Source organism: Odocoileus virginianus, chromosome 28 (genome assembly GCF_023699985.2).
Source record: "Odocoileus virginianus isolate 20LAN1187 ecotype Illinois chromosome 28, Ovbor_1.2, whole genome shotgun sequence".
Lineage (NCBI taxonomy): Eukaryota > Metazoa > Chordata > Mammalia > Artiodactyla > Cervidae > Odocoileus > Odocoileus virginianus.
The window spans coordinates 17,125,955-17,145,258 of record NC_069701.1 but is presented as its reverse complement, the minus strand read 5'-3'; the positions used below and the strand labels follow the sequence as shown (position 1 = coordinate 17,145,258).

Genomic DNA, 19,304 nt, shown 5'->3' with positions numbered 1-19,304 from the left:
CAGTATTGACCATCTGGTGATGTCCATATGTAGAGTCATCTCGTGTTGTTGGAAGAGGGTGTTTGCTATGACATGTGTGTTCTCTTGGCAAAACTGTTAGCCTTTGCCCTGCTTCATTTTGAGCTTCAAGGCCAAACCTGTCAGTTACTCCAGGTATCTCCTGACTTCCTACTTTTGCATTCCAGCTCCCTATGATGAAAAGGACATCTTTTTTTGCTGTTAGTTCTAGGCCTTGTAGGTCTTCATAGAACTGTTCAGCTTCTTCAGCATTAGTGGTTGGGGCACGGGCTTGGATTAGTGAGATACTGAATGGTTTGCTTTGGAAACAAACAGAGGTCATTCTGTCATTTTTGAGCCTATACCCAAGTACTGGATTTTGGAATCTTTTGTTGACTATGAGGGGGTGACTCCATTTCTTCTAAGGGATTCTTGCCTACAGTAGTAGATACAATGGTCATCTGAATTAAATTCGCCCATTCCAGTCCATTTTAGTTCACTGATTCCTAAAATGTCGATGTTCACTCTTGCCATCTCCTGTTTGAGCACTTCCAATTTACCTTAATTAATGGACCAAACACTCCAGGTTCCTATGCAATATTGTTCTTTACAGCATCGGACTTTATTTTCACCACCAGACACATCGGCAACAGGGCGTTATTTCCACTTTGGCTCAGTCTTTTAATTCCTTCTGGAGCTTTCTCCACTCTTCTCCAGTAGCATATTGGGCACCTAACAACCTAGGAGTTCATCTTTCAGTGTCATATATTTTTGCCTTTTAATACTGTTTATGGGGTTCTCAAGGCAAGAAGCTGAAGTGGTTTACCATTCCCTTCTCCAGTGGACGCTTTGTCAGAACTCCCCACCGTGGCCCATCTGTCTTGCATGGCCCTACACAGCATGGCTCATAGTTTTATTGAGTTAGAAATGTGACCCATGTGATCTGCTTGGTTAGTTTTCTGGGATTGTGGTTTTCATTCTGTCTACCCTCTGATGGGTGAGGAAGAGAGGCTTGTGGTAGCTTCCTGAAGGGAGGGACTGGCTGTAGTTCTTCAGAGTGCCTGAAGAACTATGGATGGAGGTAGAGGAGGCAGTTATCAAAGACATCCCCAGGAAGAAGAAGTGCGAAGAGACAAAATGGCTGTCTGAGGAGAACTTACAAATAGCTGAGAAAAGAAGAGAAGTGAAAGGCAAAGGAGAAAAGGAAAGATACACCCATCTGAATGCAGAGTTCCAAAGAATAGCAAGGAGAGACAAGAAAGCCTTCCTCAGTGATCAGTGCAAAGAAATAGAAGAAAAAATAGAATGGTAAAGACTAGAGTCTCATTAAGAAAATTAAAGATACAAAGGGAATATTTCATGTAAAGATAGGCACAACGAAGGACAGAAATGGGATGGACCTAAAAGAAGCAGAAGATATAGAGAACAGGCGGCAAGAATACACAGAAGAACTACACTAAAAAGACCTTCATGACTCAGATAAACACAATGCTATGATCACTCACCTAGAGCTAGACATCCTGGAATACGAAGTCAAGTGGGCCTTAGGAAACATCACTACAAACAAAGCTAGTGGAGGTGATATAATTCCAGCTAAGCTATTTCAAATCCTAAAACCGGATGCTGTTAAAGTGCTGTACCCAATATGCCAGCAAATCTGGAAAACTCAGCAGTGGCCACAGGACTGGAAAAGGTCAGTTTTCATTCCAATCCCAAAGAAAGGCAATCGCAAAGAATGTTCAAACTACTGCACAATTGCACTCATTCCACACTCTAGTAAAGTAACACTCAAAATTCTCCAAACTAGGCTTCAACAGTATGTGAACTGAGAACTTCCAGATGTTCAAGCTGGATTTAGAAAAGGCAGAGGAACCAGAGGTCAAAATGTCAAAATCTGTGGGATCATCAAAAAAGCAAGAGAGTTCCTGAAAAACATCTGCTTCTGCTTCATTGCCTATGCTAAAGCCTTTGAGTGTGTGGATCACAAGAAACTGTGGAAAATTCTTAAAGTGTTAGGAATACCAGACCACTTCACCCACCTCGAGAGACCTGTATGCAGGTCAGGAAAACAGTTAAAACCAAACATGGAACAATGGACTGTTTCCAAATTGGGAATGCAGTACATCAAGCCTGTATATTGTCACCCTGCTTTTTTAACTTAAATGCAGAGTACATCATGCGAAATGCCGGGCTGGATGAAGCACAAGCTGGAACCAAGATTGACGGGAGAAATAGCGAAAACTTCAGATATGCAGACGACACCACCCTTTTGACAGAAAGCAAAGAGGAACTAAAGAGCCTCTAGATGAAGGTGAAAGAGGAGAGTGAAAAGGCTGGCTTAATACTCAACACTGAAAAAAATAAGATCATATCACCTGGTCCCATCACTTCATGGCAAATAGATGGGTAACAATGGAAACAGTGAGAGATTTTATCTTTTTGGGCTCCAAAATCACTGCAGATGGTGACTGCAGCCATGAATTAAAAGATACTTGCTCCTCTGAAGAAAAGCTATGGCCAACCTAGACAGCCTATTAAAAAGCAGAGACATTACTTTGCCAACAAAGGTCCATCTGTCAAAGCTATGGTTTTTCCAGTAGTCATGTATGAATGTGAGAGTTTGACTATGATGAAAGCTGAGAGCTGAAGAATTGATGATTTTGAACTGTGGTTTTTGGAGAAGACTCTTGAGAGGCCCTTGGACTGCAAGGAGACCCAACCAGTCCATCCTAAAGGAACTCAGTCCTGAATATTCATTGGAAGGACTGATGCTAAAGGTGAAACTCCAATACTTCGGCCACCTGATGCGAAGAACTGGCTCATTTGAAAAGACCTCAATGCTGGGAAAGTTTGAAGGCAGGAGGAGAAGGGGACGACAGAGGATGAGATGGTTGGATGGCATCACCAACTCCATGGACATGAGTTTCAGTAAACTCCAGGAGCTGGTGATGGACAGGGAGACTAGTTGTGCTGCAGTCTATGGGGTCGCAAAGAGTCGGACATGACTGAGTGACTGAACTGAACTGATACTCTCTACACAAAACTTGTGTGCCCTTCTAAAAACATGTATCAGATAAAGTCAATCCCCTGTTCACAACTCTTCCAGAGCTTTCTACTATATGAGAATATCATCCAAACTACCTGCCATGGCCCAAAGATTCTACATAGTCAAGCCTTGCCCATTCTTGACCTCCACTCATTCTACCAACTGATGCCATTTCTGAACTCCAGCCACACTGGTTTTCTTTCTGTTTCTAGAACATGACCAAATCTGTTCCTACCTCAAGAGTTTCACATTTCTTGGTTCCTCTGCCTGAAATATTGTTGCCCCTATACATATACATGGCTGGACCCACGTCTTCTTAACAGACTGCTCACATGACTTTGTCTCAAAGCAGTCTTCTGTAACCACGTTCCCATCACCTAATACATTTTCCTATGTATTATCTTCAGAGCTCTTCTCTCTTGCCAAAACCATCTTTCTTCATTACCATTTACTGCCTAACTCATCCCACTAGATTGTGACGTGGAGGCGGGTTAGAAGCCTTAATGGTCTTATTCACTGTGGCACACATTCAATAAACCTGAATGAATAAATGAATAAATCCATTTTCTTATTTTGATTTTTATTGTTGCCATTCATTTAAAAATGTTCAAAGCCTCCACACTGTCATCAGGATAAATTTCTAATATTTCAGTTTGACATAAAGACACTTCATAATTTGGTTAAAACATTTTTTCCATCTGATCACTTACTGTTTATTGCCATGTATGCATAAACTCAACAATGGAAATTCATTTTTCACTAAACACACTACTGTGCTTCTCAACATCTTAAAATCTCTAGGGACTCTTTACTGCTTACATGGCAGAAATCAAAGTCTTAAAACCACACAACATCTGTCCTGCCTCCATCTCTAGCTTCGCTTTGCATCACTTCTCCCTTCTTATCATCTGTTCTACCTAAAATACACCTTATACTAAGCCCTTTGACTCCTCCTCTGATACCATTTATTCTGCCATTCTCTATTCTTTAGCTATCTAATTCTGATCACCTTTCACCTTCTAAATAAAGTTATTTTTGACCCATTACACATGATGCATGTAGGCATACACACACACACACAATTATAGCACTTCTCTAGAGGCAAAAGAAAGTGTGATCCGTCTCCCCCGCCCATCGCCCTGTACCAAAGAGCAGCAGCAGAGAGGTCGCCTAGCTTTCTTCTGTTGGGCTTCCCACTTGCAGCTGTAGCAGCCATTAAGGAAAGTCATATAGCATTCATAGTTGAATTTGCGTTTCATCCATGAATTAAAGTTTTTCCATCTTCCTGTCTCCTCATTCTCAGTCTCAGTCCTGTCAATGTTATCCATGGTTCACCCTTTAGCTGGAATGGTAAATAAAATAGTCAGAATCCAGGAGCTCCTTCAAACATTTCCTACCCCACAATTCTACAGAATATTCTATCAACAATAGATACATCTTTCAAAAGTTCTATCTAGGAAGATGCACTGGATTTGGTGTCGAGGAATAGAGCTTCACCCTCTCTTTCCCATGAACTAGTATAGTGTTTATTGCACACATTACACTATTCAATGTTTAAATTTCTTACCTCTGAAATGGTACCATATTCTCTGCCCTAGCCAACTAATAGATGTTAAAAATATCAAATTAGATAATAGATACGAATGTGCTTTTAAAACTGTAATGTGGTCTTGAAGTACCTTTAGAACTTAAAGGCAAGGGTAAAGTATATGAAAAAATACAATCCTTGGCCAATAAGTTACTCAGACACACACATGCCTTCCCCTTGTCATTCTCTTCTCTCACATATGGCTTTTTGAGAGCCTCAGTCAAAAATGATGGACTATTCAGAACAGCAATGGCTGAAATTAGACAAGCTGATTTTTGCTTTTGCCACAAAAATTTGCCCAAAAATGGTATAAACAAATTATGCGGTACGTGGCTTCCCAATGTTATTAGAACTGAGACATCCTCCAGTTTGCTCTTCCATTACAGCACATGGCTCCTTCTCGGGGTACAAAATGGATGCTCAAACTATAACTATCACTTCAAATTCCAAGTAGCAGGAAGGAGAAAAAAACAAAGAAGGGTGCTCCCCTTTATTTTAAGGATATTTCAAGAAATTGGACGTGATATTTCACTAACAGGTGTTTTCTTACCGGGGGGGGGGGGGGAGGAAAAACAGATATTGAAAAACATCTACCTGTCACTACCACATTTCCTCATCCCCCTGTGACAGGATAAAATTCTCATACAAAGGAACTTACAGAGAATGTGTGGAATTGGGGGAAAGAAAGAAAAAATTAAACCAAGTAACAAAAAATCTTAGAGTTGATCCCAGACGACAGTCTTGGAAACTTCGTTATGCTCCACTTTGCTTTTTGTGAAAGACACTCTAATGTTGTAGCTAAGAACACAATGTCTGAATGCTCACGTCTGGCCAAAATGGAATAATAAGGGCAAGAGTAAATTGCCCACATTAAATGATTTAAAAAACTGCAAAATATGAAATAGGTTTCAGACAGCTATGCTGTGAAGGAGAGCAATCCTTGACAGAAGGAAAACAAAGGAAGTGAATGTTATGAATGTCTCACTTAAAATCTCACTTACTTTCCAGGGTAAAGCGCTGGGTGTGGGTATGTAGTAAAGCCTGGCAGTATCCCAGACTGAGCAAAAAGAAACGGGAGTTTAGGGAGACTAGTGTTCTCCTATGTCTCCAACTGAATACTAACCAATAGATGCTTTAAAAGAACTTATCTGAGAGTAGGGAGCGAACCACACACAAAAAAGTGTGAGTACAAAAGTCTGTTCTGTACATCTGTGTCTCTTTTTCTGTTTTGCATATAGGGTTATTGTTACCATCTTTTAAAATTCCATATATATGTGTCAGTATACTGTATCAGTCTTTATCTTTCTGGCTTACTTCACTCTGTATTATGGGCTCCAGTTTCATCCACCTCATTAGAACTGATTGAAATGAATTCTTTTTAACGGTTGAGTAATTTGGACTCTGTGGGAGAAGGCGAGGGTGGGATGTTCTGAGAGAATAGCATTGAAACAAGTATACTATCAACAGTGAAACAGATCACCAGCCCAGGTTGGATGCATGAGACAAGTGCTCAGGGCTGGTGCACTGGGAAGACCCAGAGGGATGGGATGGAGAGGGAGGCGGGAGGGGGGATCGGGATGGGGAACACGTGTAAATCCATGGCTAATTCATGTCAGTGTATGGCAAAAACAACTACAATACTGTAAAGTAATTAGCCTCCAACTAATAAAAAGAAATGGAAAAAAAAAAAAGTGTGAGTCAGTTTCCAGGGCTCATAAAAGGCTGGGGACAGTTTCCACCAAAGCAGAAAAACCTTGCACATGGTACAGGTAGCATACTTAGAAGGGCATTTCCTCAGTTGTGCAAAAAAAAAAAAAAAAAAAAGATAGGCCTACATTAAAGGCTGCTAGGGTCTGGCCAAACAAACTTAGAGGGGAGCCTCAAAATAGTGGAGCAACATCTTTAAAGAACTGAAGAAATAAAGAAACGAATATGTTAACTTAGAATTCAACACACAGCAATGAAAATTATTTTTAAAAAAAAAGAAGTGAAATAAAGACCCTTTCAGATATTAAAAACTGGAGAATTAATCAACAGGTGACTTCTACTATGAGAAATATTAAAGGAGGTCTGTTGATAAGAAGGGAAAAGTGCCAGGTTGAGAATGGACACCTAAGTAAAGGAATGAAGTGCACTGGAAAGAGTAAATATATGTGTAGATATAAATATGTGTACACTCCATGGACTATAGCCTGCCAGGCTCCTCTGTCCATAGAGATCTCCAGGCCAGAATACTAGAGCGGGTAGTCATTTCCTTCTCCAGGGGCACTGAACCCAGGTCTCCCACACTGCAGGCAAATTCTTTAGCATCTGAGCCACCAGAGAAGCCCATAGTTATAAAAGACTGTTCTTATTTATAAAACCACTTTAGAAGATAATTGAATATTTAAAGACAAAATTATAATCATGATTACTGCAGCTTATCACAGCTATAGAAGTGAAATGGATGACAATGATAATTCAAAGGCAGAGAATTCAAAGTGCACTGTTTGTTGTACAGTTCTCTACTATATGCAAAGTTGTATAATACTAGTTGAAGATAGACTAGGATAAGTTAAATATGTATACTATAAACTCCAATAAGGTATATAATAATCTAAAGGAGATAAAAATAAATTATAAATATTAATACCAAAAAAGTGAGAAAAAAGGGAAAATAAACATGGAACAGGAGAACAAACAGAAAGTAAATAGTAAGTGCCAGATTCAAACCCAAATATATCACTGATTCCTTTTAATGTAAATGAACTAAATGTTCCAAATAAAAACAACTGTCTAACTGGATTAAAACAGCAATACTAAACCACATATGCTTTAGAAGAGTTTGGTTTATTGAAATAGGAAGTAAAAGAATAGAGAAACAAAAAACTTTATACGTATCAGTATTTCATTATCAGGATAATGCTATGTACAAAGCAAGGGCAAGAACCTCAATAACAAATAATTATAAGCATTTACCGCTTACACATCTGAGCTGATTTACTATTCATTCTACTCATTTAGACTGACCTCACTTAATATGACCAGATAATTCTGCTCCATGCTCAACAAGGTTGGCCTGAATATGTTCTCATGGTGACTGAAACTGTCCAAAAGAGTAAGACCCAAGGTATAAAACCGTTTCAATCCCCGGCTTCAAGGGATGTCTTCATGGCAAAGTTAAAAGCAGAGTATGTCAACAAATGGTAGGAGTCTACTGTAAAGTTGCATGGCAACAACTATGAACACAAAGGATGTGATTAAAGGAAAGGTGAGAGGCCATGTGACATAATCTTCTTCACTGTATTATCAGCAGATCAAAGAACCCTGAGGCAAAAAGCACTAGCAGAGACAAAGAGGGACATCTCATAATGATGAAAAATGATTTTTTAAAAAAGAAATTTTCATTTATAGGCATCCAACCACACAGCCTCTAGAGGAGAAACAGACAAGTCCACAATCATGGTAGTAGGAGATTTAGCATACTTATCTAAACAAAGGATATAAGCAGACAAAAATTCTCTAACTATACAGAAGATTTTAACAACTTGATTAACAAACTAGTCTTAATTAATGAACTAGTCTTAATTAACACTTATAGAACAGGTACTCAATAATCACAGAATGCACACTGTTTTCTAATCAAAAATGAACATTTTCTTTAAAATGATCATATATTGAGCCACACAATTGGTTTTGTTAAATATCCAAGAACTGAAATTGAAACTGTGCCCCCATAAGGTTAAAAAAAAAAAAAAAAAACCCATCCTGAAACAATACACCATAGGATGACCAGAAAGAGGTGAACAGAAATTTTTGAGCTTGTAGAACCAACCAGCAGATAAGAGAACAACCCACTTAAAAACACTCTGTGCTTGCATTGCAGACTGCCTTCACTGATCAAAATGGATACCCTTCAAGCTTCACATAGCTTAGTAACCTGGAGTCAGCTCTTGTCCAGTTCAAGCCCACATACACTATTTGGAACCACTAACCCTAAAACTGGGCTTGCTCAAGTATCTGATGAATGACATTTTGATGTCAGAGTGCCACAAACTTTACCCTCATATCGTGATAAGCATCTACACTTTTGAGCATGCATCCATGAAGAAGAATGTAACTCAGATACACCTGCACAGAACACCAATTACCTCACCTTTTATGTACCTCCAATTAACCTTTGCCCACATGTAAGACCACCCCAGTTCTTTATCTCATAAATATCTCAAGCCCCTCACCTTCAGGGACCTGGATCTAAGATTTATTACTAGCTCTGAAATTTGTTCTCTGCTACAAACACCAACGTATTTGCATTTGGTTTATTGCACATCAGGCAAATGAAACTGACTTGGTAACAAATTCGGGGAGCCAGATGGGAGGTAACTCCAGAGGGACTTTTGATCATGGTTTATTGGTTCTCTCTACTGGCATTTCGAGCCTGTGGATAAAGCAGCTGCCTGGTCCATCTGTTGCAGGGTTTCGGAAATGCCCTGGATTTCCTCTGGCATGGTGCTGCTGACCTTTGGTGCATTATTTTTACGGCACGTAAGAAACAATTTCTGGGTCTGGAAGACATTTGTGGGTAAATAACTTGATTAAAAAGTACCTGTGTTTAAACTGTAAAGATGGTGGGTTAGAGGCCCAACTGGTGGGAATTTGGTGGGATCGTGGGCTAGGACCCCACACTAACAGGGACAATAAAAATCTTACAGCTGCAGTTACTCCTAACCTGGGTTAATGTCCTCAGGTTCTGGTTTGGGGTTTTTTATGTTTTGGCCTTGGTTGTCTTGTCTGTCTACATATGACTGTCTTATTTGTTAAACGGTGGCTATTTGGAGGCTGAGAACTTGGAAAAACTCTATATTCAAATAAAACTAAAAGAAAATGTGAAATGATGCTTCTAAAGCTTTCCAGCTCCCAGACAGGCAGCCACGCACTGGAAGGCCAGCAGGCTTCATGTGTAATTGGTATGGAACCAACATTTGCAAAAACTCACTTAATTGAGAACTGAAGGAAATCTCACCCTAAAAGTCACAAAGATGAGCATTTTTGACGTTCTAAAAAATTTTTTTTTGGCATATGCAATTAGAGAAGCTGGCTTGATAAAATATCTTCTCAAGATTCTGACACTGAGGGAACAATAGCGTTGCTAGGAGAAATCTTGTAGTTTTAACACTTACAGTCTTGAAATGCAAACATATGCCTGAGACTATGACCTTGGCTTAATTAGCAGAACCTGAAACTGGCAAAAAAAAAAAGAGGAAAAGGGTGGTGGAGATTAAGAGGTCTTTTAAACTCAAGTGAGTAAATTAAACTAATTCTGAATGTTATATTCAAACTGCTGCTGCTAAATCACTTCAGTCGTGTCCGACTCTGTGAGACCCCAAGGACGGCAGCCCACCAGGCTCCTCTGTCCCTGGGATTCTCCAGGCAAGAACACTGGAGTGGGTTGCCATTTCCTTCTCCAATGCATGAAAGTGAAAAGTGAAAGGGAAGTCGCTCAGTCGTGTCCGACTCTTAGCGACCCCATGGACTACAGCCTACCAGGCTCCTCCGTCCATGGGATTTTCCAGGCAAGAGTACTGGAGTGGGTTGCCATTGCCTTCTCTGATATTCAAACTAACGAGTTGTAAATTTTAATATACCTAACTCATGACTGAGTTTTAAAATGAAGGCAAATAACTCTGGTTATGTCTCTTAACATATTACGATATATCTTTACCTCTGAAAGCTTTTACCAAAAATGAATTTGTGAGCTTTATTTAACTGGCTTAAAAGAAATTAAATGCCTATATAACTTCTTAGAAATATTTTTTTTTAAAGTTAACCTGAATGAATTTCAGGTCCACGTGATCCGAGAAATATATGGAATTTAATTAATATCTAATATTAAAGTCATGCTTAAGACTATTGGTTTATTTAGGGTAGGCATGTCTTAAGCATTATCGAAATTAGTATAAAAATTTTGTACCTAGTTTGAAAGTTAATAAAGTTCACATTATTACTGTTGCAAAATCTGTCAACAAAAAATAACTTTATATGACAAAACTTTTAAGTAAATTCCATATAAATGAGATAATAGCTTTTTTGGTGAATTCTTTGGGGCTGATCATATTTTAGGACTATCTAGTGATATCTTAAAGTGATCTCTTTAGATATTTGGTAACTTGAAACTTTGGGGTTTTGCTAAATTACGTTCAATAATGGAAAGTCACTGAATATCCAGATCATTTCCAAATAATATACAATACTTTTTAGTTACTAAACAAAGTTGAAGTTTATCTACATTGTTTGCTTATGAGAAGAAAACTATAGGTAAAGTTTGGGCTTCTGGATACACATCTTTAACTATACTGAGGAAAGAAATTATGCTGTGAGAAAATGTATGTTTCTAGTGGCCATAAAATATTGTCATAAGTTTGCCAATCTGTAAATTTTGGTATATTTACAGTTGCTTGCTTACTGGTTTTCACTGGAGACTAAGGTTTTTAAGGGTTAAAAATAGTAAAATACATGTTCCACGTGAAACTATCACAACATTGTTAATCAGCTATTAGTCAGTCAGTCAGTATAGCCACTCAGTCATGTCCAACTCTTTGCAACCCCATGGACTGCAGGATGCCAGGCTTCCCTGTCCATTACGAACTCCCAGAGCTTACTCAAACTCATGTCCATGGAGTCGGTGATGCCATCCAACCATCTCATCCTCTGTCATCCTCTTCTCCTTAGCCCTCAATCTTTCCCAGTATCAGGGTCTTTTCCAATGAGTCATTGGAGTTTCAGCTTCAGCATCAGTCCTTCCAATGAATATCCAGGACTGATTTCCTGTAGGATTGACTGGTTTGATCTCCTTGCAGTCCAAGGGACTCTCAAAAGTCTTCTTCAACACCACAGTTCAAAATCATCAATTCTTCAGCACTCAGCTTTCTTTATAGTCCAATTCTCACATCCATATATGACTACTGGAAAACCATAGCTTTGACAGATGGACCTTTGTTGGCAAAGTAACGTCTCTGCTTTTTTTTTTTTTTTTCCATTTATTTTTATTAGTTGGAGGCTAATTACTTTACATCATTACAGTAGTTTTTGTCATACATTGAAATGAATTAACTATGGATTTACATGTATTCCCCATCCCAGTCCCCCCTTCCACCTCCCTCATATACACCATGGAATATTACTCAGCCATTAAAAAGAATTCATTTGAATCAGTTCTAATGATATGGATGAAACTGGAGCCCATTATACAGAGCGAAGTAAGCCAGAAAGATAAAGACCATTATAGTATACTAACACATATATATGGACTTTAGAAAGATGTCTCTGCTTTTTAATAAGCTGTCTAGGTTGGTCACAGCTTTCTTCCAAGGAGAAAGAATCTTAATTTCATGGCTTCAGTCACCATCTGCAGTGATTTTGGAACCCAAAGAAATAACATCTCTCACTGTTTCCATTGTTTCCCCATCTATTTGCAATGAAGTGATGGGACCAGATGCCATGATCTGTTTTCTGAATGTTGAGCTTTAAGCCAGCCTTTTCACTGTCCTCTTTCACTTTCATCAAGAGGCTCTTCAGTTCTTTGCTTTCTGCCATAAGGGTGTCAGCATATCAGAGGTTATTGATATTTCTCCCAGAAATCTTGATTCTAGCTGGTGCTTCATCCAATCTGGCATGTCGCATGATGTACTCTGCAGGTAAGTTAAATAAGCAGGGTGACAATATACAGCTTTGATGTACTCCTTTCCCAATTTGGAAGAGATCTGTTGTTCCACGTCCAGTTTTAACTGTTGCTTCTTGACCTATATACAGATTTCTCAGGAGGCAGGTCAGGTGGTCTGGTATCCCCATCTCTTGAAGAATTTTCCAGTTTCTTGTGCTCCACACAGTCAAAGGCTTTAGTGTTCTCAATAAAGCAGAAGCAGGTATTTTTCTGGAACTCTTTTCCTTTTGCTACATCCAATATATGTTGGCAATTTGATATCTGGTTCCTCTGCCTTTTCTAAATCCAGCTTGAACATCTGGAAGTTCACAGTTGACGTATTGTTGAAGCCTGGCTTGGAGAATTTTGAGCATTACTTTGCTAGCACGTGAGATAAGTGCAGTTGTGCAGCAGTTTGAACATTCCTTGGCTTTGCATTTCTCTGGGATTGGAATGAAAATGGACCTTTTCCAGTCTTGTGGCCAATGCTGAGTTTTCCAAATTTGCTGGCATATTGAGTGCAGCACTTTCACAGCATCATCTTTTAGGATTTGAAATAGCTCGACTGGAATTCCATCCACTCCTTTAGCTCTCTTCATAGTGATGCTTCTTAAGGACCACTTGACTTTGCATGCCAGGATGTCTGGCTCTAGGTGAGTGATCACACCATCATGGTTATCTGGGTCATGAAGATCTTTTCTGTATAGTTCTTCTGTGTATTCTTGCCCTCTTTTCTTAATATCTTCTGTTATTGTTAGGTCCATTCCGTTTCTATCCTTTATTGTGCCCATCTTTGCATGAAATGTTCCCTTGGTATCTCTAATTTTCTTGAAGAGATCTCTAGTCTTTCCGATTCTATTGTTTTCCTCTATTTCTTTGCATTGATCGCTGAGGAAGGCTTTCTCATCTCTCCTTGCTATTCTTTGGAACTCTGCATTCAAATGGGTATATCTTTCCTTTTCTCCTTTGCCTTTCAGGTCTTTTCTTTTCTCAGCTATTTGTAAGGCCTCCTCAGACAACCATTTTGCCTTACTGCGTTTCTTTTTCTTGGGGATGGTCTTGATCACTGCCTCCTGTACAATATCATGAACCTCCGTCCACAGTTCTTCAGGCACTCTGTCAGATCTAATCTCTTAAATCTGTTTGTCACTTCCACTGTATAATTCTAAGAGATTAACTTGGGTCATACCTGAGTGGTCTAGTGGTTTTCCCTACTTTCTTCAATTTCAGGCTGAATTTTGCAATAAGGAGTTCATGATCTGTGCCAGTCAGCTCCTGGTCTTGTTCTTGCTGACTATAGAGAGCTTCTGCATCTCTGGCTGCAAAGAAAATAATCAATCTGATATCAATATTGACCATCTGGTGATGTCCATGTGTAGAGTCTTCTCTTGTGTTGCTGGAAGAGGGTGTTTGCTATGGTCAGAGCATTCTCTTGGCAAAACTCTGTTAGTCTTTTCCCTGCTTTATTTTGTAATCCAAGGCCAAATTTGCCTGTTGCATCAGGTTATCTCTTGACTTCCTACTTTTGTATTCCAGTCCCCTATGATGAAAAGGACATCTTTTTTGGGTGTTAGTTTTAGAAGGTCTTGTAGGTCTTTGTAGAACTGTTCAACTTCAGCTTCTTCAGCATTACTGGTTGGGGTACAAACTTGGATTACTGTAATACTGAATGGTTTGCCTTGGAAATGAACAGACCTCATTCTGTCATTTTTGAGATTACATCCAAGTACTGCATTTCAGATTCTTTTGTTGACTATGAGGGTTGCTCCATTTCTTCTAAGGGATTCTTGCCCACAGTAGTAGACATGATTGTCATCTGAGTTAAATTCACTCATCCCAGTTCATTTTAGTTCTCTGATTCCTAAAATGTCGATTTTCACTCTTGCCATCTCCTGTGTGACCACTTCTAATTTACCTTGATTCATGGACCTAACATTCCGGGTTCCTATGCAATATTGCTCTTTACAGCACCAGACTTTACTTCCATCACCAGTCACATCCACAACTGAGAGTTGTTTCTGCTTTGGCTCCATCTCTTCATTCTTTCTGCAGTTATTTCTCCACTCTTCTCCAGTAGCTTCTTGGGCATCTACCAACCTGGGGAGTTCATCTTTCAGTGTTTTTGTCATTTCATATTGTTCATGGGGTTCTCAAGGCAAGAATACTGAAGTGGTTTGCCATTTCCTTCTCCAGTGGACCATGTTTTGTCAGAACTCTCCACCATGACCCATCCGTCTTGGGTGGCCCTACACGGTATGGCTATACTTCAATATAAAATAAAAAGTTAGAAAAAAAATTAAAAAACAAAAAGACAGCCCTCAGAACGGGAGAATGTAACTGCAAATGAAGCAACTAATAAGGGGCTTAATCTCCAAAATACACAAATAGCTCATGCAGCTCAAAAATAAAATTTAAAAAAAAAATGGGCAGAAGACCTAAATAGACATTTCTCCAAAGAAGACACACAGATGGCCAAGAGACACCTAAAGTGGTGCTCAACATCACTAACTGTTCAGTTCAGTTCAGTTCAATCGCTCAGTCATGTCCGACTCTTTGTGACCCCATGAATTGCAGCACACCAGGCCTCCCTGTCCATCACCAACTCCCGGAGCTTACTCAAACTCATGTCCATCGAGTCGGGGATGCCATTCAGCCATCTCATCCTATCATCCCCTTCTCCTCCTGCCCCCAATCCCTCCCAGCATCAGGGTCTTTTCCAATGAGTCAAGAGAAATGCAAATCAAAATTACAGTAAAGTAATTGTAATTACTTCTCTTATGGCTCAGCTGGTAAAGAATCTGCCTGCAATGCAAGAGACCTGGGTTTGATCCCTGGGTTGGGAAGATCCCCTGGGGAAGGGAAAGGCTACCCACTACAGTATTCTGGCCTGGAAAATTCCATACTGTGTAGTTCATGGAGTCACAAAGAGTTGGACACTACTGAGCGACTTTCACTTTACTTCCTTTTCACTACCTCACAGCAGTCAGAATGGCCATCATCATCAATGCTGGGGAGGGTGTGGAAAAAAGGAAACCCTCCCACACTGTGGAAATGTAAATTGGTTCAGCCACTATGCAGAACAGTATAGAGGTTCCTTAAAAAGCTAAAAATAGAACTATCATATGATGCAGCAACACCACTCCTGGGCACATATCTGAAGAAAACTAATTTGAGAAGAAACACGAACCCCAAAGTTCATTGCAGCACTATTTTCAATAGCCAGGACATTGCAGCCTAAATGTCCACTGACAAAGAAATTGATAAAGAAGATGTGAGATATATGTGTGTATATATATACACATACATATATATACACAATATATATGGAATGGAATGGAATCTTTGTTATTTAGTCACTGAGTTATGTCCATCTCTTTGGCAGCCTTGTGGACTGTAGCTGGCCAGGTTCCTCTGTCTATGGGATTTTGCAAGCAAGAATACTGGAGGAAGTTGCAGTTTCCTTCTCCAGGAGATATGCCTAACACTGTGATCAAACCTATGTCTCCTGCATTGGCAGGTGTATTCTAATGGAATATTAGCCTTTTAAAAAATAAGGAAAAATTGTAAATTAAGTGTCATTCAAGCTACTAGAAATAATAAGGGAAACATTTCAGCATATAGGAAAGTAAGATATGTGTTTTCAGTGCAAGAAAGTACGAAAAATAGAAATACATTTTGTTAGGGGAAAACAAGTTATTTTGTCCTAATCATGGTTATTTCTAAATGGGAGTGAAAATATAGGATAAGCTAATATAGATACACTGTAGAAGGAAATGGCAACCCAGTCCAGTATTCTTGCCTGGAAAATCCCATAGACAAAGGATCCCAGCAGGCTGCAATCCATGGGGTCACGAAAGAATTGAACATGACTTCGTGGCTAAACAACAATATGCATACATAAAATTGTAGATGGTTTATGGAAAAGGAACCCTGCGAAAAGTTTTACAAGTGGTCAGGAATGGCTAGGATTAGATTGGATTGTAATTAGGTAAAAGAATCTAATTAGGAACTTTGTTATTAAAAATAAATAAATGTAAGACTGAAGTTTGATGTTCTCTCTGTTAAGAGAACCAAATTTTCTTGGGATACTGAGCTGTTTTTTATTATAGACTTTACATTTCTTACTTATTAAGTGATCTGTTTTAACTTTCTTTATTTGCCTTTGAAACTTGTTAATAGCACTTAGGTTAGGTGAATAACTTGTGCTTTACAGTCCCCTTAATATGCTATCTGACCAGGTATTTTGAAACCTTTTGATATTTCTGACAAAATTCCAAGGATCAAATTCTAACTAATGTTTTTTGGATCTTGAGTTAACTTTGGGATGTTTCAGAGGGCCCCTGAAGCATCTCAGTGAGAAATATTAAACTAATTAGGATTACTTAATATTTTAAACTACATGAAAAGCATTATAAAAATGAGTGGTGATAAATCTCAAGTTATACTGTATGGGTAACTGTCATTAATATAAATGTCCTAGAAATCATGTGAAATTTCTACAAATTGGCTATGTCCTAGTATAATATTACCAGTCATAATTCTAGCTACTATTGTCACACATTGTATGTCACCTTGGTAATCATGTTTCTTTGTCAATTGCACTGTGATCAGATCTTTAACCAAGTCTTTTAAGTTTTATTTGTCATTCAAGGAGAGTTATTGTTTCACTCTGATGCTTCTTGCAAAGGTGGCTTCATTTTAAGATTCATAGAAAAGAATTTTGACAAGTACAGGTTTCTGAAAACATTCAGATCATACCACTCAACTGGGCAAGAAATTACAGAAATCTAATGGAAACACTGATGGAATCCTGATGGTTTCTTCAAACTGTTAACAAGATATTAAGATCAAGGATTAGTATGTAGGATTGATGAATATAATCATGATGATTATAACTGATGAATATAATTATGTTTTATAGCTTTCATCTGAAATATTACTGACTTTCAATCTGTGATTTCCAGATATGGGGAAAGCTTTCCTCTTAAGCTAGTTATGACATATAGTAAGCTGGTAGGTTATATCTTTGTAAGTAAAATTGAAACATTTATCTCTTCTCTACGCAAGCCCTTCACGATTGGAAATTCAGTATTTTTACTTTCATGGAAATATAGCTACTTGCACGAGTTTACTAAGAATATGTTCTCCTTATAACAAGACACAGTAATGATGGCTATATTACCATGTCTTTAAGTGGAATGTCCTATTTGGAAAATACATAAAATTAAAGATGACCTGACAGCGTTAAAGAGCTAAAGTGGACTTTACGGAACCATAAAGCCCCTTGAAAAAAACAACTGTGGTTCAGCAACGAAATCTTATGGGTATACTTCCTGGCTACAGTACAATCAAGCCAAAAATTAATCAGAAAATGATAACTAGAAAAACTCACATTTGAAAATGAAACACTGTATTCATTTTAAAAAAAATGAGTCAAAGGAAAATAATTACAAATAAATGAGAAAAAAGTTTTAATTGGTTGATGTTGAAACTGCAATATGAATTATAACATAGATATTGCAAATATTGGTCAAAGAAAGACACTGTGAACAAAAGTTATGTGACTGGGAGGAAGGTAAACTGCTTGAATACCAACTAAAAGAAAGCATTCTAACCAGAATTATTACCATAATCATATCCCACATATTGACCAGTTCTTTACCTTTGCATTTACCAGCCAAGGTGGCCAAATTCACATGAAAATTTAGTAATATTTAGAGAAGGATGAATAACCATGGTTTCTCTTACAAGATTACTTGGAATTACTTACATATTTGATTCTCTGGCTTCCAAACCCATACATCCAAAACTCTACTACAATCTCAATCTGGTTTCTCACAGGCATCTCAAAATTACATATATCCAAAACTAAACCCTTGACTTTCCCTCCAAAACCTATTTCTCTTGAGGTCAGTTCCATTAGTAAACAGTACCACTGTTCACCCAGTCATCTGAGGCAAAATCTAGGATGCGGCCGTCAGGACTGAGAAAGTAAAACAAGAGTTACCCTATAGACATGAAAAACTAAAAAACTGGACAAAATGCATGAAACAACTTTCAGACCTCAAAAAGGCAGCCATGAGCAGTGACCCTTGAGAAGAGAAACAAGCGTACCATTCACACCTGCAGGACTTCCTGATAAGCTGAGCTGCTGGGCCTGCCGGGCTTGGTGACCCCCCACCCTAACCCCACCCCACCTGCCCTGCAGGGGAGCTGTGGGCCGGCTTAGGTGCACAGGTGCCCTCCGTTCTCAGAGTCCTTCCTTGAGCAGGGGAGGATGATTCACCAGAGGTAGTGAGCTGACAGGATACAGTGCCCCAGGTGTGCCTGTCAACTTGAGAATATTAATAATGTAGCTTTCTCCTTCTGGAGATGCTTAAGGGGTAAGCAAGGATCTGTACATACTGTGATTTCACAACCCTTAACCTAAATCGGGAATTCAGGCTAGAAAAAGGCCAACGTCTCTCAAGATGGCGGCCAGGAAGCAGGAAGCGCCCATGGCTGCAGGTGCGGGTGGGCATGGCCAGGGGCGTGGCCTCAGTTGTCCAGTCAGACACTAAGGCTAATGCCCAACCTTAGTTCGGAGCACCACACTTTAAATGTCTTCTAAGGTACAGCCGGCTTGTTTTGTCTTGCTCTTTCTAAAAATAACTTACACATAAACTTAGCTCTTGTCCATCAGTCTTGTCCATCTTATTCAGCCATTAACTAATTCTGTACCCCAGTTTGTCATTCTTTTTTTTTTTTTTTTTTGCTGTTTTTTTCTTTTTCTCTTCCCTAATCTGCTTCAAAAATGAACCTGTTACCTTTTTTGTTTGATCTCTGATTCTTCCAGGCATTTCTCTAGCTCTGACTTCATTTCTGACCCCTAGACTCATATTCAACTGCTTACTGGTCATCTTTATCTGATGTCCTGCTGTAGACACCTCAGACTCAGTAAACCCTAACCTGAATGATCTTTCCCTTTGAATACACTCCATCGCCTCTGCCTCAAA

General features: G+C 39.0%; 1 protein-coding gene across 3 annotated transcripts in view; it reads right to left on the bottom strand.

Moving 5' to 3' along the window:
* Window positions 1–18,821, bottom strand: part of LOC110123391 (glycerophosphodiester phosphodiesterase domain-containing protein 4-like) — a 125,209-nt gene extending 106,388 nt beyond the window's left edge. For 2 of the 3 annotated variants that reach the window (XM_070457270.1, XM_070457272.1), the window contains exons 1-2: window positions 18,424–18,821; window positions 4,189–4,385 (exon numbers count right to left, since the gene is read on the bottom strand). In XM_070457270.1, coding sequence (XP_070313371.1) covers window positions 4,189–4,371 — 183 coding nt within the window. In that variant the 5' untranslated portion in view covers window positions 4,372–4,385; window positions 18,424–18,821. The remainder of the gene's footprint in view (window positions 1–4,188; window positions 4,386–18,423) is intronic. The other variant, XM_070457271.1, reaches the window with a different exon arrangement.
* Between the last annotated feature and the right edge of the window lie 483 nt (window positions 18,822–19,304).